At 44.6% G+C, this 19,508-nt stretch overlaps 1 protein-coding gene across 1 annotated transcript in view; it reads right to left on the reverse strand.

Moving 5' to 3' along the window:
• The window catches only part of LOC139989499 (uncharacterized), a 178,874-nt gene that overhangs the window by 142,125 nt on the left and 17,241 nt on the right, over positions 1 to 19,508 (reverse strand). The window contains exon 3 of the mRNA XM_072007958.1: positions 9,250 to 10,137. Within this exon, the coding sequence (XP_071864059.1) occupies positions 9,250 to 10,137 (888 nt within the window). The remainder of the gene's footprint in view (positions 1 to 9,249; positions 10,138 to 19,508) is intronic.

Here is a 19,508-nt window from a genome sequence, read left to right on the forward strand (position 1 = left end):
ACAAAATTATCAGAGAGCGACTCGTAATCCATCGTTTCCGACGCGAGTCAGAACGTAGATACGTACGAGAAAGTGACGACACACGCATCTCGATCGAAATGCGATCTTCGCGGCGTGGATGGCCGCGATCCTCTTCGCGTGATATCTTTCACTCCCATTCCCGTTCCTCCCACGTGGCGGTGAATTTTGCGGTGTAAAATGTCCAGGAGGCGGGCGAAGGAAACCGAGCGGCGGAGCCATTAGACTCGCAGCCAGAAAATTCCACTCGCCGCGGCCTACGCGGAAACGATCCTCGCACGGCCGATGATTTATAGACGGTGGCTCGTTATCGTGAAAGCAGAGGAGCCGTGGCGGCATCGGTTGCAGCAGCGGCAGCAACAGCAGCCGCGGATCGCGCTCGAGACGTTCGGCATTCCGAGCTAGATTACTTTGTACTTTGTGCTTTCGCAACCTCTTCCTCGGCCGACTCGGCGGCGTTCACCTGCTCTCCGTGGCAGCGGAGGCCGAATCAATTCCTGCCATCGAGGACAGTTTTAATTTTCCTACATTGTCTTAGAGTCCGCATTGCGCCGCTGCTGCTTCATCGATCATTGTCGTTCGGCTTTTCTATTCTCCGCTCTTTTTTTGCATTCCACCTTTTTTTTCTTTTTTTTTTCAAACGAGCTGGTTTGTAGCATGATTTATTCTCAAGCTTGGCACTCGTTCGCTCCCACGAAGTTCCAAAGAGATTATACGGGGTGTATCGTGACGTGTTAGGGTGATTTCAGTAGTGGACGACGAGAAGTCGTATAGTAACTACGCGAAGTTTCTCACGAAACAAGAAGATTTTTAACCTTTGGAAAAGACTTGGCGTAGAATTGAATCTTCCACGATAGAGAAACACGATTGGATCGAAGATTCAAGCTATCGTTATCGCGCGTCTAATTCTACAGCGATTCCTATTATTTCATTTAACGACCAATCGCCATCATAAACACAGGACGAACGACTACCGATAAATCACCGACGCTATCAAACTGAAAAATTGCAAGCTATTCGAATAAAATTGATTTCCAATCCATGTCCAATTACCTGCATCAGACCTTTCAACGCATTAGACAAACTACCCACTCCATTACATCCAATTACATTGGTTTAAACGCGGCGTGTTCGGCCATTCCCTGAGCCACGGCGAGCCGTTTTCGCGTGGTCATAAATCGATCACGATAAAGAGAGCGTCGTTCTCGTTGGTGGTCCAAAATCGCCCGAAACGAGACCGGCGCCCTGCAAGAAGAAAGTTTCCGCCGTTATTACAGTGTTCATCGCGCTATCGCGCGATTATCTCGCGACGAAAGGTCGGATGTATCTCGATTGATCGGCCGCCACGTGATTTCGATCTCGAAACGCCGTTCCATGGGATCCCGACTTACGGTTAAACCATGCGAAATTCGCTCAAGGATCATGAGAATTTACGATGGTATGCAAAACGTGACAATTGAATATTATTAAAAATATCGGTGATACCAAAGTATATATATTGCTGAGAAAAATTACCGTGTTTTGTGGAGCAAATTGCTCGACCCATGGACATATTTTATGAATTACCGAACCGAAGGGACGGTATGACAGAAAGGAAAGCCAATCAGCGAGAGTCAATTGGCTGCAGCACGTTACTTTTCCCATATTTCGCTTCGATAAAATAAAGTTAAGATTATTTTGACTTGCAGGTAATATCGTAAGATAAAAAGCGTATGATCCAACGATAAAGGAGTTTTAGAATCGTGGAAGTTAACGCGTTAATTTATAGACAATTAAAATAAAGACAGTAGCTTTACTTCTCATACAAGTAAACGCCAAGAAAATTTATTACGAACGAATGTCTCGCTTTGATCGCGAAGATCGAGGGGGACGATCGTTCTCCAAAAATCGCCCGCGAAAGACTAGCTTTATCGATTGTACCAGGATACCTACTTAGCCGCCCAAGGACAATGGCCGTGCTACCTCCGCAGTGAAACGCTATACACGATTATTTCGAGCGATATATCGCCCCCGCGAGGCTGGCTGCTGGCAACACGGTAAAAGGACCTTTCGGGAGATCGAGATAGAGCTTATTGTCCCGGAACGACGCCGGGGCAGGTGTGTACGCTTAACAAATCGGCCGTCGTCCTGGCGAGACCAAGTACGACTTTCTTGCACCTCCTTTTTTCCTTGTCTCTTTCTCGGTTTACTTGGCGATTTTCCTCGATCTCGAGCGATAAATCACGGCTTGAACACACGGACATGGATGGTACGAACGTCGTTAGCGAGGGAATCGTCGTCTTACAAAAGTATGACGAGAAATGTCTGTAGTAAGATGGTTGATATTCTTGCGATCGATTACTTTTCCTATAATTCTTGAAAACGGCTTATATAATGGTCCTTAAGCGATTGAAATATATTACGAATTAGTTATTCTATCGCCAACTGTTCCCAGAAGCTAGTATATACTTACTATTATATTATAATAATCTATCAATGGAAGAGAAAATTACATATTTTATTATAATTTCATTTCGTGTTCAATAATGAAACGTTAAGTTCAGACAAGATATACGTAGATCGTCAAAGACACAGCGCATATACCGTTCGATGAAATGGCAATTCTATAAGAATATAGAGGAAGCATTGTATGAAAATGAAATTATTTCCATTTCCACTCTGAACTGTACGAGCAATCCGCCGATGTCGGCAAGAATGTTCATTCATTTCGATTGAACCGCGCGATCAGTTCGCGATATTCACAGGGATACGATGAAAATTTCAGCAAACCGGCAAAAAGAAGTTCGCGAAGCGTAATCAAATACTCCGAATCGTGAATGCGCTCAGCTGACGAAGGTCAACGCAACCGATCAATTAGGAGCGTGGCTGTTAATTAGCGGGGGAACCGGTTAATTGATACCATTCCGTAGTAAATCGCGATCGAATTAATTCCTCGGTATTCGCGGGCTTAATTGGCCGACGACGAATTAATCCTGCTCCATCGCGACGGTTCGAACGGGACTCGGTTTTTCCAGATTTTAATTGGTTCCCGCGAAGGGGACGAGAGGGGACCGAGGGAAGGAAGAAGAAGATGCTCGCTCATACTGCCGTATCGTTCAGCAGATATGAAATTTCATATCGTATCGCGTTAATAATGTCTTCATGAATTTTCATCGTGATTATTTTTCTCTTAATGGATCCTTCGATCGAACGCGGCGTTAAGAAATTCTCGCGAGCGAGAGTTACGTAGCAGGAATTCCTTGATATTCTAAGACATCGTGAAACTCGAAAGTTAGGGCTTAACGATCGAAATTTCTTAAAAACTCTATCGAAAAGTTCAACATTTCCTTATTATCGATTTGCTGATCTATTATAGCGCGTGTAATCGTAAATCTCGTTTCAAACGCATCTTTTCATAACGCTACTATTTCTGGTAATATTCGGTCGTTACATTTAACGTACCTTAGTTCTACGTTTTAATGTAGAAGCACGTGAGATATCTTATTCATGGATACGAGAAGGTCAGTAAGTGCGGTGTTACGTGTGTTTATTGAGTAAACACGTAGACGTAGAGTACCTAATAGATACGAGTTCGAAAATCATCGCGAGACAAAAGATCGTTACGTAGACTGGTCTGCGACTCGGCTGTTATCAAATCATAAAATATTCTACAAAGTATACTACTATACTTGTGTATCTAACGGGCTCGCTTAGGTTCGTGACTTTCTAATCGTTTTCCACCTATCTACTCCTTTGCTCTATTCTTATCTATGTTGTCGTAGAACCTATCTACGTTCTACTAGACGCCTATCACCGTGCTAATCTCAGTTCTACTCTCAATGCTAATTGGAACTTTACATTGGGAGAAACGTGATGAATCTCTGTCAGGCTTGCTACGAATAAACGATGCGATATTGTTACAATTTCGTATACCGGAACATAGCGAGTAAAGAAATTCGAGATGTTTCGACAGAATTTTATAAAACGTTCGAACACAGTTGAATCAACCACCGTACGTACACCTTTATGCTTCTACATCATCGTACGAAACGAAATAACGGAAAGCCGAAGCTTTTTGATAGAAACATTCGCTTCTTAAACGGCTAAATCGACTATTACATAGCCTTGTGCATTTATATCAGCGCAAGAGACAAAAGAATGTTATAAATCTTTCATGAAACCGATGAAAGAATGTCGGATTACACGAGATTAAGCGATTCCCATTTCCGAGTGCTTGGTTTCTCGCGCGACCGCGCGTGTAACATCCGCGCGTTAGTATGCGTAACGAGGACGAGACAGGTACAGGAAAGCAAGATTCTTCCAGGGTTATAGACCCTCTGGATTACATCGTTCGTAGACTCCGATGACTACGTAGCCGCCAGTCGGAATCGCTGGTACAAAGCACGACCGCTTAAAATTACAATGTCCCCTCTCGTGTCGGCGATTATTTTTACGTTCACACGATTTCGCGGTGTCGTGCAACCGCGGATTTATTAGTACGAAGATGTTACGCCAGATACTACTAGATATTTTATGCGTTAGGGTGAAGGGGTTAATTTCGCAAAAAGGGCAAACGATAGTCTATCGGCAAACAAAATACCAGAGGATGTTTCAATGCGTTACATGGAAGATGTACCGTTATAGTCCGAGAAGTTGGAATTTTACGATCTTTCACATTTTTCTAACGTTTCACCCATGTTACATCCACTGTACGAGCCAATCGGAACGCTCGTTCGTCCAAAAGCTTCGTCCTTCCAGCTTCCGTCCTTCGAACCTATTCACACTGGTAACGGTCGACCGTTAGCGGACCTTGAACACCCGGGATCTACCAGAGCGACTCTCGCGTAATTTACCCGGCGAACGCCGCCGGCGTCGTTCTCGTTAGTTCACCGATCTTGAGAATTAAAGGGGAGAAAGGAGCACCAGGAGAGAAAGAGAAGAGAACGTGAAAGTAAGAGGATCACCAGCTCCGCTACCGTTCTACGATCCGACCAACACACAGCCAACCTACCTCACGCCAGACGGAGAACGATCGATCGATGAATCACGATCGAGGTCGCGAACAACTTCGAACGCGTCGTCGACTTTGCATACGCGGCTTGCATGTCGCCTCTCAATGGTAACTACGTGCTTATTTCTCCTCTGAATGATGCCCACGTCCATTTCGATCCGGTTCCATGTCGTTCGTTCGTGTACATCCTAAAATCGCGATCGAGTGTTCGTACAATTTAACATAAAATCCAGAACGAAACTTGATGCAGCAGTTTGGCCAGAAGTTTTAGCAACGGAAAGACTTTCAGGCTTTCCAAAGCTGTATGGAGAGATCTAACTAAAAGATCTCTGAATAGGAAAATAAAATAGAAATTTCCAATAGTAGAATGCAACCAATGACGTTCGTAATCGATGCTGATATAAAAAATAAGAGAAGAGATCATAGAAGCTGGAGATTACGATCCAAAAATTCCAAGATAATTCATTTTGCAAAGATAAAGCTCGAACGCGTACTTCTTGCCCGGGGAGAGGCAAAAGAAGAAAAATTTGTTTCGCTGGAACGTGGTATTCGCTCTGTACGTAGCGTCGGTATGATCATCCACCTTTGAGGGTTATGCAAATTCTGCGGTCCCTTGTCGCCTCAGCGGACGGCGATAAAAGCGCCGATCATCGCTCATTTTCTTCGTACGGGCGACATCGACGGATCGACCGGTTCGCGAAGATAGCCGTTGCCACGATGATCGCGTATCGAATGCCTGGATGGCGTTTCGTCGTCAATCGCTTGTTACCTTCATCGGCTAATGTGTCTCGTATCTGCGTCATTGACGCGGAAGAATTCCGAACGGACGTGGGATTTCGTTTTTAGTTTTCTTTGGTACTTCGTGAGACCTGAACATGCATCATTATGCGCGGTAGGCTTGTTTGCTTGACGGTGTGACAAGCATAAGCAAAGAAAAGAATTTTAATTGGGAGTTTCGATAAAATGTGGAAGAAGTTTGTCGGGTAATAAGGTAGCCAACTTTCTTAAGGAAGATGTCGAAAATTAAAATGTAAGATCTCTATATGGAAGCATTAGTCTACCTGAAGGTTGATAACCAAACGTCGTACTGACTCATCTTCGTAATTTCATAGAAATCCACCCCTAGAGCCACGCGTTTAAAGGCGAGAAACAGCCTTCGACCCACGCGTTATCTGTTTTCTCGAATCTGAAAATCGAACTGCTGTGGCAAGTGAAGTGACAGCTCGGTTGGCGACTTTAATTGGAGGTTCGGCAGCTCGGCTGAAAGAAACGCGAAACGTGTGCCGAGTGAAGATACCGGCGGACGTATGCCCCGTTACCTTTGTCACCGGCTGTCCATCCGCTTCCCTCTCGTTTAGCGTCCGCCACCGGCACAGTGCCACCGAGACTCTGCTAATTGGACGGCAGAAATTCGCCGCGAGAACCAAGTCTGACGCGTAAAAAGTACGTGTGATTGCGACATGGCTTCGATGCAAACTTGGCAAACGCGTTCACTGCTTATCAAATTTCTTTTCTCGATGTCTGCACCGAGTATCTGGGTTATCAGTCACCAATACTTTAATTTTGCATGTCCCTTGCACAACGGCGAGAGTATTTCGAAACCGATGGCTATCTACTTTATTCGATCAATAACAATCATCAAAATGATCTTTCTTTCCGAAGGAAACAGAAGAAACGAATTCTCGAGATAGTATCATCATCGAAACGTGGATGATCGCGTTCGGAGGATCGAGGTAACCGAGCGGCAACCATCCACGTGGACGTCCGAGTCAACGGTCGTTAAATTTAATGGGCCCGCTCGTTAATTCCATATACCGACGGTTTCGCGTACGCAATAACAAATTACGCAAACGACCCGCTTCGCTTGGTTCGTTCGCCTCTACTCTCTCGTGGACGTTCGCGAGCATTTTCATAATATCGTTACCCGGTTCGGGGGAACGAGCGTCGTCAATTAAGCGTACGCCGCTTGAAACTCGACCGACCGGCCGAATTTCGCCGACCGAGGGATTAATTTCGACGCATGATTCGCGATAACGTTAGCGTAAACGCTCGCGCGCGTCTCTCGCATCGCTATAAAGATATATCGGGCCGTGTCGATACATCATAACATCGCGGAATATCCCAGAGGTGATAATGTAAATAGGAGGACCGGTCCCCTCGCTAATTTGCGACTTTGCCACGTGCATAAATTAATTGTCGCGTTATAGCACCTATAAACACGTTATTTACAGCTTTGGTTAGAGGACGTTGTTCGAAGGAACATCGGCCACCATAATTAAAGTACGCAGGCTCACGAGAGTATTCCGACACTTGTAGATATCTTTTACGAGTATATTATGCAAGTTACACGAAACGGTTTGAAATTTCATTAGCACCGTTACGAGACCAGTTATCACGAGTGTAGCGGTCAAATTTGAAACAAGTCTGAATAGAGAGAAATTAAAAGATACGCATCGATGAGAAAATGAAAAATCCACCCAATCGTATAGTCAGAGGTGAATTTATCAGGTTGTCGCAAAAGTTTCTTTCGTTTTCTATTGCAACAAGATGTATCGTACATAATTCAATAAAATAATATGAAACAAAAAAATGTGCGTCTATTATTTCCTTGTAAAACTTTCGCAACAACCTAATATCTGCTTTCGATCAAATAAAACAATAAAAAAGAAAGTACAGAAACAAATTAAAAGATTTAATATTATAAGATTACCTAGCTGAACTTATATCAGTATCAAACTCAATAACCGATCTAAACTCAAATTTACCCGAAATTCGAGAACGCCGAATAATTCAACGTTGCTGTTGAACAAGCCAATGAAACAATATTCGCCCAATACTCTCTACGATCCTTTTACCTAGAAACTGCGGCGAGAAAGGAGCTCGGCTTCTCTGTCGTAACGTTGTCACAGAGATCTCCGACAATTACTTAACCCTTGCTCCCCGAGCGGGATTCCTAGATCGACAACGCGAACGGCCAATGTCAAAGGTCGTCGAATAATTGTCTGTCACGACGCGTCCGAAACGGCACGGTTTCGTCACCGTCGACGATTCCTCCGGCTTTCGATGCCTGTTCTACCTCTCGGCCTCCGTGTATCGTACATCGGATCGCGAGTTGCACTGCGATTTAAGGAGCGTCGCTTTGTCGAGTCGTGACGACGATCGGTTCGATCCCTGGTTGCGACAACCGTTCACAGTCGGAGCAAAAATACGACCGACTCGTTACGTCGATCGCGTCGTTCCCCTCCTAACGATTCTCCGTCCAATACCGTTTCGATCGAAAGTGCACAGTTGTTTCTTTCGTTTGAATCTTTGGATTTCGCAAGGGAAGCTTCGATATTCTTGACGTTTTGGATAACGTCGAACGTAGATTTCGAAAGACGTAAAATAAAGGACCAACTTGGTGTAATTCTGTCAAGCGAATTTTGAAAAAAAAAAGCTAGTACGTTTAACGCGTAATATCGACGATCGCCTGTTTCAGGCGTAACCATAAACGGGAAATGTTGAAATAAAACGCAACAGCCGACAAATCTGAGAAAACGAGTGCCACTATCACGTTCGGCACGAGTCGATTCAGCTTTCCAATTTTTCTCCTCATCTATGACAGAGAATCTCTTTTCCTAACCGGCATTTTCAGCCGGTCGATCGGGCAAGCCTCGTTACGAGCTTCGACTAGCCGTAATCAATTTCATGCATTGATTAATACGAAGTAAATGAATACCTGGGAATCGTTGCGGGGCTTTCGATGGCGCGAGCTCGCGAACCGAGAGATGATTTATCCGGCGTGGGTCGAGGGCTGGCCGGTCGGCGCGCGTAATTATCATACGACAGCCGATTAAAATTGCGGCCGTGCTCGCGTTCAACATCAATTTCAAGCTAATTACATGCATTTTCGTGTCTAGGAGCGACCGGGACAGTGGAAAAATCGGTCGCTACGTGCTCGACCACTGCACTGCTCGAGATCGGTCTACCAACGTTCCTTACCGGATAGATCAGTGTTTCCCAACCGTGATAGACGAACGTTGGTCCAATCACATACATTCTACGTTGGATCATGATCGAGCGATTGAACAAGCAGCTATGAGAACTTATCATTCGTAAATTTTAATAGATTTGTAACTTTACATTGTACAAAGGTAGAACCGAAGAAACGAGTACCTTTTTTATTACCATTTTTACTCTTTGTAAACTTGGTGCTATTTATTCAAAAAATGGTGTACTTTAGAGAAATAAATTTCACTCACCGAAACGGCGCGAACGTCTGACCACCAACCCCGGAAGGCAGCTCCCTCGTACCTTTTCCAGTCTTCAGCTCGTAACCCCGCAGCTTTTTCCGAAAACTATGCTTCGCGCGAATCCATGGAACGCTGGAAGATATCCTGGGAAGATTTGATCCGCATTCCTTATCGTACGACACATCTGAAATTTTCTCTTCGCTTCTCCCCGCTGATATAACCAAACCACCAGCCTCCTTAATTTTATTTTCACAACCGACTTCTCTGTTTACAATTACGCCTCGATCCACCTTTTTTTCCTTCGATTCTGTCTGTCCATTACTATTTTCGTTAACATCGATGGCCTTTTTGCTATTCACAGCCACAACTTTTGTCTCACTTTTGCAATCTGGATTGCATAGATCCTCGTGAAACTTTTCTTCGCGTTCAGTCATCTTCTGCGAAGTATCCTCTTCGTTAGAAAAAGAAGTGTTGGAGATGAAACACTTTCTCTTCTCCAGCACGAAGTCGATCGCCGTGGAGAAGATATCTGTTTCAGAATTCGACACGGACGATTTCGACAGTTCCAAGCGTGGCACCGACACTTCGCCACTCACGGTGGTATCGGCATCTTCTCGCACTGAGCTAACGTCGTCCAAGTTGTATTCGATTTTATCCTCGGTCTCGTTGTAATTCCCCGTTTTGGACGATCTGTCGCTTCGAGAGAAGTCGGCCACGACTTCCTTCTTTCGTTCACAGATCGAAGCGCTTGAAGAATTTCGAAGGGTGAACTCGTGCAGATTCGTGGCGACATCCTCCAGCTCGGCCACGCGTTTTTGAAGAGCAGCGATTCGACGGTCTTGCGCTTGCAGCAGGTACAAGGCTTTTTGGGCTCGTTGCTCCTCGTTCAGGGCGTTCCTGAAATAATTGCAACGTTGTGATTTCAAACATTCTGTTCCTGGAAATTTACCTGCAATATCACATATCTGGAAATTCGATTAGCAATTTCCTTGCACTCCGTTTCCAAAAATCAATCGCTCGTCTGTCGATCGGCAAAAGCTGTTATCGATATTCAACGTACATAATCTTTGCCGGAACAAGATTCATCCAACGTTCGAAATAAAAAGCAGCGATAGTTTAATCGGTGGTGAATAAAATCGGTCGAGGGGGGTTCCGTGGTCAGGATTAAAGCGTAGAGCGGGAGCTTTTTACAGGAGTAGCGTCAATTAATATCCTACGAGGCCATTATTAACGTTCGTGGAAAGCGTCGGCGATGCTGTGCGGCGGCGAGTTCCCGACGACTTAAAGTGCTTAAGGAAACCGAAATAAATTACGCCACGGAGAGAGGTGCATATTTAATTCGAGCAATTAATGCCGTCTTGTAAAACACGCCGCTGGGGTGGCTGTTGCCTGTAGTCCTCCCTCTTTCCTGGCAGTAATGAGCCCGATAAATCAACCGGCTCTGCACTCGAAACTTCGCGGATAAACTTTCGGCTCCTGCAGTTTCTTCTTCCTTGCTACTAAACCGTGTTATTCCCGGTAGCGTTGGCAAAGTGGCCTTCGTTCTTGATAAATGCCCACGAATACTGTCATAAATGCCACTAGTACTGCCCTATCCCTATCTATTACTTCTCTCCACGGTCTTCTATATTTTACTACGCGTTATCTCGCAGCTACATACACAGTCTCGCGAAGGTACTCGAAAATCTGTACATACTTTTTACGAATATGTTGCGTGTGTTGTAAACACTGTTGCGAGATTCGACTATCACGATTGTATCGATCGAGTTTAAAATAAATTGAAGATATTAGGTCGTCCGAAAAGTTTCTTTCGTTTTATAAGGAAATAATGGATGCACAACATTCTTTATATTATTTTATCGAATTACGTATGATCCATTTTGTTTTATCAAAATAAAGATCACAACGTTTGACAGATTAGGTTTCGTGTTTGTATAAAGATGCACCGTTGTAAAAAACGTGTCTGTAAAAGAAAGACACTTTTCGGACAACCTGATACATATGTATAGGTAATTCTAAAGCATGAAAACAATTAATCTGATTAAGCGATCTTCGATATCTCTAACTTTAAGAGACAATTTCCAGGTTTATTTCGCCAATGAATCTTATCTCACCTTTTTAGATGCATCGCGCGATCCCCAGGTATCGGAATTAATAACGATCTCGTTCGAAGCTAATCGGCTATTTAATACAGCACTTTCTATGAAATCTAATTAAGAGGGGCCATCGGTTGGTAATCGCGTGCCACAAATCACCACGTCGCCCCCGCGGCTGAAAGACGGTGTTGTATCGCGCGAATTCTCGTCCCGTAATCCCGAGGCTTGTCTGCCCGCCCTCACGGATCTCCATGGCGATTAATTAGGCATAAAAATCTGGTCGTTTGCGAGAAAAAAAATGCCGCAGATTGCTCCACTTAATCCCCGGGCAGCCGCCTTCTGCGCTGGGGATGACGCCTCCTGACGTTCCGCTGGAAATTCATTAAAGCGATATCCCATTTATTCCGAACGACCCCTCCCACCCCGCTGCCAACCCTCTAACCGACCGAAATAACAAACGTCTAATCCGTTAATCAAATCGCCGTCGACCCTCGGAATTGCTCTTCCCTTCATTTTTCCCTTTTTTTCTTTCCATTGTTTCACGAAGACAGTAATAGTAGAAATATACCATTTTTGAAGATCCGATCGTGATCTTTTTTTTTTAATCTTATTATAATTTTATTATACATATTGATTTTTATATGTACTGATAGGCACAGTGTGATATGAACGAACAAATTATTGCAGCGTTTTAAAAGTTAACAAAGTGAACGAGAAAAACGACGGATGAACAACACCACGAAGAAACTGCCAGATTAGCCCACATTAAACAGATTAAGAAATACGTTGCTGGAAAGAAAAAACACCTCTTGAAGTATGTAACGACCGCTAAGAGCGAGCAAACTATAAGGCGTTTAACCGAAGCGCGAGTTATCCCAAAGACTCGGTCCGGCAGTTGGTGGGACGGGTACAAAAGGAAGCCGTTTCCGTAGCTACGAGCTCGTAATATGGCTTATTAAAATTACACGGGCGCCGGTAGAGGATGGACCGGATCTCGACCGCATCCCGTCTAGGGGCAGACCGCGACAGAGCCAAGACAGCTCGTGATCAGGGGCGGCCGGCACCGAGTCCCCGAGTCCATTCCACGGGACGATGTTGCTTTACACTAGAATCCATCCAATGACTCAACCACCGAGGATTCCTCTTCGTCGACCGCGAGGAGACGACCTTCCCGGTCGCCTCGTTGTCCTGGATTAATGTTATTGCATTCCAGGCTATGCTTTTCCCCGTGAAACTTGACATTTACGGTATCCGTTTTCGATAGAAACGACAATATATTTTGTAAGAAATCGAAGGTTTGGAGAAGGGAGTTATACCGCTGTTCTCGTTTTCTTAAACGTAATTAAGATTTGGGCAAAATTTTGACGAATCGAAGATGAAGTCCGATCTATCCCTGGTCGTTGTTGGAGAAATTAGCCTGACCACACGAAACTTGAGAAGAGTAGTTGACCTGGTCGTGACCTTTAACTGCGACACTGACATGTGATTTAATGTGATTTAATCGGAGGAATACTAACAGCTTTACGAAATTGCACGGGGAATAGGGTTTCAAGGGTAGTTTGGATAGTTGGTGGCTGGAATATTGAGCGGGGTGACAGTAGACGGTTTTAGGGATGGAGATTGGTGAACCTCACGAGAATAGGGGTGATTTTGTCGATGAGTAAGGGGTAAGTGAAAGTTTAGTTACACAACGAAAGTCGAGTTTAGGGACGAAGTGAATTTCCAGAAATATGTGGAATATTATTATTGATACAAAAATCTCTAATTACATATTATATATTATACATACTCGTACAATAAAACATCAATTAGAAAGCTGCGATTTTCTCCGTAACTTCCATCGGTATCTGTATGTTTTCGATAATGACAATGATTACTTTGCAACGATATTCTACAACAAACTACCACATTTTATGCTAATTTTCGAATAAACTTTCAAGATATAACGGTACGTAACGAGCGTATCATTACACACATCGTTTTACGTGGATAAAAGACAAAGTTGCACTTAAACTTACCCTGCTGTATCATTTAACGTTATCCTATGTCGAAAACTAAAGAAAAACGACATAACCTGCCCCAATTATATGTCACCTGTGTCTTCGCAATCAAGAAGCTATCATCAGTTCGACGTACGTGTGCTTAGCATCCTTGAATTGCGCCTATTTATCGACAATTGATAAACCAACACGACTAAAAACACGATTCTAATCGCTCGATATCACAGGTATGATGCCCATAAATTTGCCCATTTCACGGGAAATGCGGCCGGAACGAATAAATCACGGCGCGGTCGCGTCTTTTTGTTCGGCGGATAAAGAGTGACTCTCTAATAAAACCGGTTCGCCAATTTTTTCCCGGCGTTTAATTCGTTTCCTGGTTACGGTTCATAAAATGCCACCGCAGACATAAACGATTCCCTTTTTCCTTTCCTTTTTCCTCCTTGTCGTTTCCAACGAGAACTGTTTGCGGCGTCGCAGCGGTTAAAGGATCTACGATGAATTTATTAAGGGATGGAAAATTTATTCCTAAATTTTCGCTATAATTTTATTTTTCCTACACTTGTACAGCTTTGCCTAACAAGTTTCCTGCTAGACGAAGTTTAAGAAGTGGCCGAACGCATCACCTTATTAAACACTTTATGGTGCATTTGATATTTTACATCGCCACCGTGTCTATAATTAAAAGTATCGCGTATACTTTATGAATATTTACGATCGTTTATTTAATTGAAACACTGCAATTAATTTCGATATCGTCGGTGCGTTTGTGCGACCAATTGCAATGCTCCCGTAACGCTGAACGCTATTATTATTTCAATATTGTGTCATAAAATATTTTTATTTCGTCTCTGTGGATCCATAAAATCAGCCACAGCGTGTCATGGTGATTCGTGTGATTCGACGAATCGGTTGATTAAATAGCATTTCGCGGAACGCGGATGCGGCACGCCGATACCGGAAGAAAAATCGCCGCTACGACATCCGCGCGCGTACCATTGCCAGACCACCGATATTAATTACGATAATTGCCTCCGAGATGATAAATGATCGGTCGTGGCGGGCATCTATTGAACTGGCCACCGTTCCTGTTACAGCGCGCGACAACGATCTTCGGTCGTGCCGTAATTAAAGTCGGCTAATGAAGAGTCCAGCTGGCGGATCGCGAGCCGATCGAAAACTCTTTCTGATTTTAATACGTCCTTGGCTTCGTTCGATTATCGACCGGCTGCGGCTCGTGACATTATTTATCGATGACCATCGTAACCCGCCGCGTTGAATAATATGGCTTCACCGCCGATTTACGATTGTGTCATTGCTTGTGCAAGTACTAAAGGCGATCGCCTCTGATAAAGCGGTATCATTGTCGTAAATTTGAATCAGTGAGTTATTCGATCTTCGAGAAGCGCACTGCGTGGTTGTATGGTTAAAGAAGCGAAGTACTAATTGCTTCGATTGGTTCTTGGACTTTATCGTTCGTGGGGATAGGTTTGGGCCACCTCTATGTAACCAATCTACCATATTTTTAGGTAACTTTATTTCCATAAAATGACTTCTCCTCGACCAACTTAAATTCATATGTTATCTTTTCTATTTCGAAAACGCGTTATTTTTTAACACGAATCAGGAAACATTCGCGTGGGACAATTTCTACAGGGAAACAAGTGAAGCAACTTCTTTAATCATCCCGTGACTATGTTTTTCCACTGCCTCGACTCGTTCAAACGTCTAATCGTATCCATGCTTATTGGAGAGACTGAAACGACGAGTTCCGATAGCTAGAACGTCCTTCCTTGGTTGAAAATAAAAGCGTGTCGAAAAGCGGCCGTTCCATTAGTCGTTCGCCGTGAACCGATGTCGATCCCAGGCAGAAGAACTGTCCGGTCGCGGTGAGTCGGCTAATCTTCCGATTCACACGAGGCAAGGACGTGGAACGGCCTCTTGAAAGGTACCCTGAGACGGCGACGCGGATCATCCTTCTTGCCACCGCATTTACAATCGTTAGCGAGCCTCCTCGGGAATCGTTTAGCGTAATTACGCCTCTTGTCACGCCGCAGCGCGGCCGACGACCGATGCCTGACCGCCTTATTTTTTGATACGCCACGCCATCTACTTGATGGATATGGATACTGGATGGTTGGTGATCTTCTGCGACGAATTACGGACGACCCTCCAGTCAAACGATTAACGCTTTGATACTTTTGTGTCTGACTTTTATGTCGACTCGGTGCTGCTCGTTGAAAAATGTCCGAACAAAACGGTAGTTTTTTTCTATATAATGAAAAAAATAGTCCAGTTGATCCTTACAGAATATTCGGAGACTATTCGAGCAAGTTAAAGTCGTTTTATCGCAGAAAGTTGAGAGTACGCATGTGCATAGAAATGCGATTTTTCTGAAAAGCGAGGAAAACGAAAAAAGCGATGATGATCTGATGATTCAAGAAGATTATTCTAATCTAAGAAAATAGAATTTTCATACAAATAATTGCATCGTTCAAAAGATATTTCACTAGCTATTACGAATGTTTTCGAGTCCTCATTTTCGCGCGTTTCCTTCAATTCCCTTGGTACGTAGCCGATTTCTTCCACCGATCGTAAACACGAATTGCAACGAGAACAATCGGATGCCTCCGACCATCGTGCATCACGCTATAACATACCGGACATAATCGTCGGTTAATTCGTTGACCAGCGAACAAAGGACGTGTCCGAGATCGATACAAAGTCACCGTTTCGCAATGGTGCGACGAAAACCGATCCCTCGCCTCGCCGATTTTACCCTGCCGTTTTTGCCACTGGCTTTTAAGTTCGTTGCGATTTCTTTTCGCCATGTCGCAGACGGCTATTATGCGGCTGATAATAGCGGTTGGCAAGTTAAATACAGCGGGGACGCGTTTTTGTGGGGAACCGGCGAGGAACTTCTTACGAATGGTGATATCGCGCGAAGATGGAGAGACTCGAAGGGACGTGGTCGAGTTTTTCTCGAGCGTTCTGGATATTGGTAACTCATAGAGGAATGTACGGGTGCTTGAGGAATGTACGAATGATCAGAATGGGAAAAATATAATTCTGAAAAACTGGCGGAAGCTCTACAACCTATCGGAACAATCGAACGAGATAATTACTTGGAAGTTGAACGTCCTGCAAAGACCCCAGAGGATGTCTATCGTTGGCGAGGTTGGCGTGCGAGCGTATTAAACGGACAGATCAAACGACAAGACAAGAAGACTCCTCCGACTGCGAGAAGGAGTATCATCGATCGACGTGTATTTCATCGGCGGTAATTACATAACGTCACCGGGATAGAAAGTATCGAGAGAGCCTGTTCTTTCTTCCCTAGAGAGAGTACGAGGGAAGAGGAGGGCCGGTCCCAGTCCCGGTCGACCCGTTCCTTTTACAGGGCTGCCCCCTTAACGATCTCTCGCGCGATACCGCCTAATGACTAGCGCGCCCGCTCGCGCTCACGCGGCCATCTTCCCGTGTCCCGATACGGCATTCGAAGAAAAGCACCGGGCATCCGTCAGAGACTTCTCTGTGCCAGAAATCGAGCTGCAAGTCACGCCGAGAGAAGGGTGAGAGAAGAGCTTCCGAGATCGCTGCCATATACACTTCGTCCGTGTGTTTGCCCTTTTCTCTTCCTTTATCGAACAGCAGTCCTGCTTCTCTTCTTTCCATCTCACGACGGCGTCGTGCCACCTCGAGCAGCTGCTTCTTTTAGGCCATCACTACCGAAGAAGCGCCGAGGAATCCACCTTATTGACAGGTTCACAGCTCCCGAAGATATTCTTCTGCTAAGGTATACGCGGCACGTATTTCCTTTCTTCGTAGCGTGGTTTCCTTCGCTGCCGACTCGCGACCCACCACCTCCTACCCTCCCATTCAACCTCGAAATAGAAGGCTGAAAGGGTTCGCCGGATGACTGAGTTTATTTTTGAGATCGGTTCACCGAGCTGGGTCGTTCGAGAGATTAATGGATCTTTGAGAAATCGGTTTGGTTTGAACTTGCCGAAAGATTGGTCGAAAAGGTGGCAGTAAGTTGTTTGAAAATGAGTGACACTCGCCGCCTTCTTCATCTCAAGTCACACTTTCGTCGCTGATGTGCCTAGACGAGTACATATCTTGGAATCTTTCCAGCAAATGCCAACGTTATCGATCCCCAACAAATCCTAAGATGCGATAAATTACGAGAAATCTTTACCGTAGACTCTAGACTGCCATGGACCGCCGATTGTCCACTCGATCCATAAACAGTCAATTGTTATCGACTTTCATATTCGATATAATCGACGATCGAACGCGACTAACCTACTCAACACGTGCCTGGAACAAGCCGCGGCCGTATATCCTACGTGACCAGACCTCGAAGGAGCCGCGACGGATGAGAACCCGAACGACGACACCGAAGAACGAAGAAGCGGAAACGGTCTGCTGGAGGAGAGAGGGTATACGGCTGGCCATTAACACCTCTCGGACAAATCACTCGATTTTCTCGGACGATTTTCCCGCAGCACGTCCGGCAAATAAGAAAACACGATGTATCACCCGTGGGACACGGACGAAGGCGAAGGGCGGAGAGGGAGGTGGTTTACTGCTTGCCGGTAATGACGAAACAGATGGCCTCCTGCGGGACAAGGAAGCACGGCAAAGGAGTTGTACGTGTGTCCCGCAGGAAGAGGGGTCAGACTCGAGGAAGCTTGATGAAGTGCCGCCATTATCGGTACAGGACAAAACCCACTTCTGCCTGGACGTTCAGCGACTTTATTACCCGCGAACACACGCTTCCATCGGTCCTATACCACCGCCCGAACTGTCATTCTCCGCTTGAACTACGAGCTTAACGAGCTTACCCACTATCGAGCCCTCCGCTTCGAGACAACGTCGCAAACATCGCTATTGCTCGAATCCCTATACGTCTTCGGTACCTTCCTTCTCTTTGTGTTTCAAGCAAGTTAGAAATCGTCTGGTGGAGAAGTCTTGGTTACGCCATTTCGAACTTGTAACAAATATTAACCCTTTGCACTCGGAATTTTATTTCAATTTCGTTACCAGCAGCTCCTAATGTTTTTTAGTTTTTTTTATTTGAAATTTACTTTAACTAAAAAATAAAACAATTTAAATAAATAAAGGAAGAAAGAAATTCACTTAAATACCAGTTTTATTCACACTATTGTTGTATTTTGTAATTCTTAAGTGTATGATATATCTTGAAACAATTTCCAGGATGCAACCCTGCTTTTCTTTCGCACGTTTCGTAAAAAAAGGTGGACACGAAACAATGTCGAGCGGGGCTAGACAAAGGAGCTCCTGAGATAAAAACTAAAGAAGTGCAAAGGGTCAAAGGTGGTCCTACTGAACCTCTATAAACTTATTAACGTAACGAATAATCGATTGTCTAAATACTTCGCGATGTCCTTGAAATAACGAACCGTCGATCGCTGCGTGTCGTTGCGTGGACGAGCATCGCTAGTCAATGTTTCGATTTAAGGTCTCTCTGTATTCTTATATCTATGTCAAGGTCCGATAAACCGTTGCACGCTCTTATCCTTGTTCAATACATTAACCGCGTAATTATTCGCGGAACCAGTTGCGCGTAATTACACCATGGGAAATAACCATCGAGCGTCTGCCGAATGCAAAGTATTAATTGCAGTGGAAATGTCAATAATCCTCGATACTCTGCAGTTCGTAATTTATGCTGTCTGAGGTGATGCGACTAATTTATCGCGCGAAATTGCAGATGACCTAGGTAGAAGATACTGGATGTCGACGTACATGGAATACGTAAGTATCGCGGCCGCTTGCATCGATGATCAACCGTATGGACATTTCTTCCCTCCTCGATCAACTTATCAAGCAGTCACCTGAAATTTTGCGCCCTTGCAAGGTTGCACGGAGTCAAAAGAACGTAGAAACGAAAATCAACTTAAGAAAAGATATTACAGCGATCGTACGACGAGAAATTCGCAAGGTGACAAGTAGGTAAAAATCGAGATGACTTCGCATGGCAGCTAAATAGATCTAATTCAGCTGGTGCACGGTAGTTTTTGCGGCTAAATAATCACGCGGCAAACTTGTTGGTATTCGCTTCAATTAGTCACGCGATATTAAGCTTGTGGATGGAAGCGAGGAGCTTCTTTTCAGCGGCTATGGAACGCTCGCACCAACTTATCAG

The sequence above is a fragment of the Bombus fervidus genome, chromosome 1 (assembly GCF_041682495.2).
Source record: "Bombus fervidus isolate BK054 chromosome 1, iyBomFerv1, whole genome shotgun sequence".
In the NCBI taxonomy this organism is placed as follows: domain Eukaryota; kingdom Metazoa; phylum Arthropoda; class Insecta; order Hymenoptera; family Apidae; genus Bombus; species Bombus fervidus.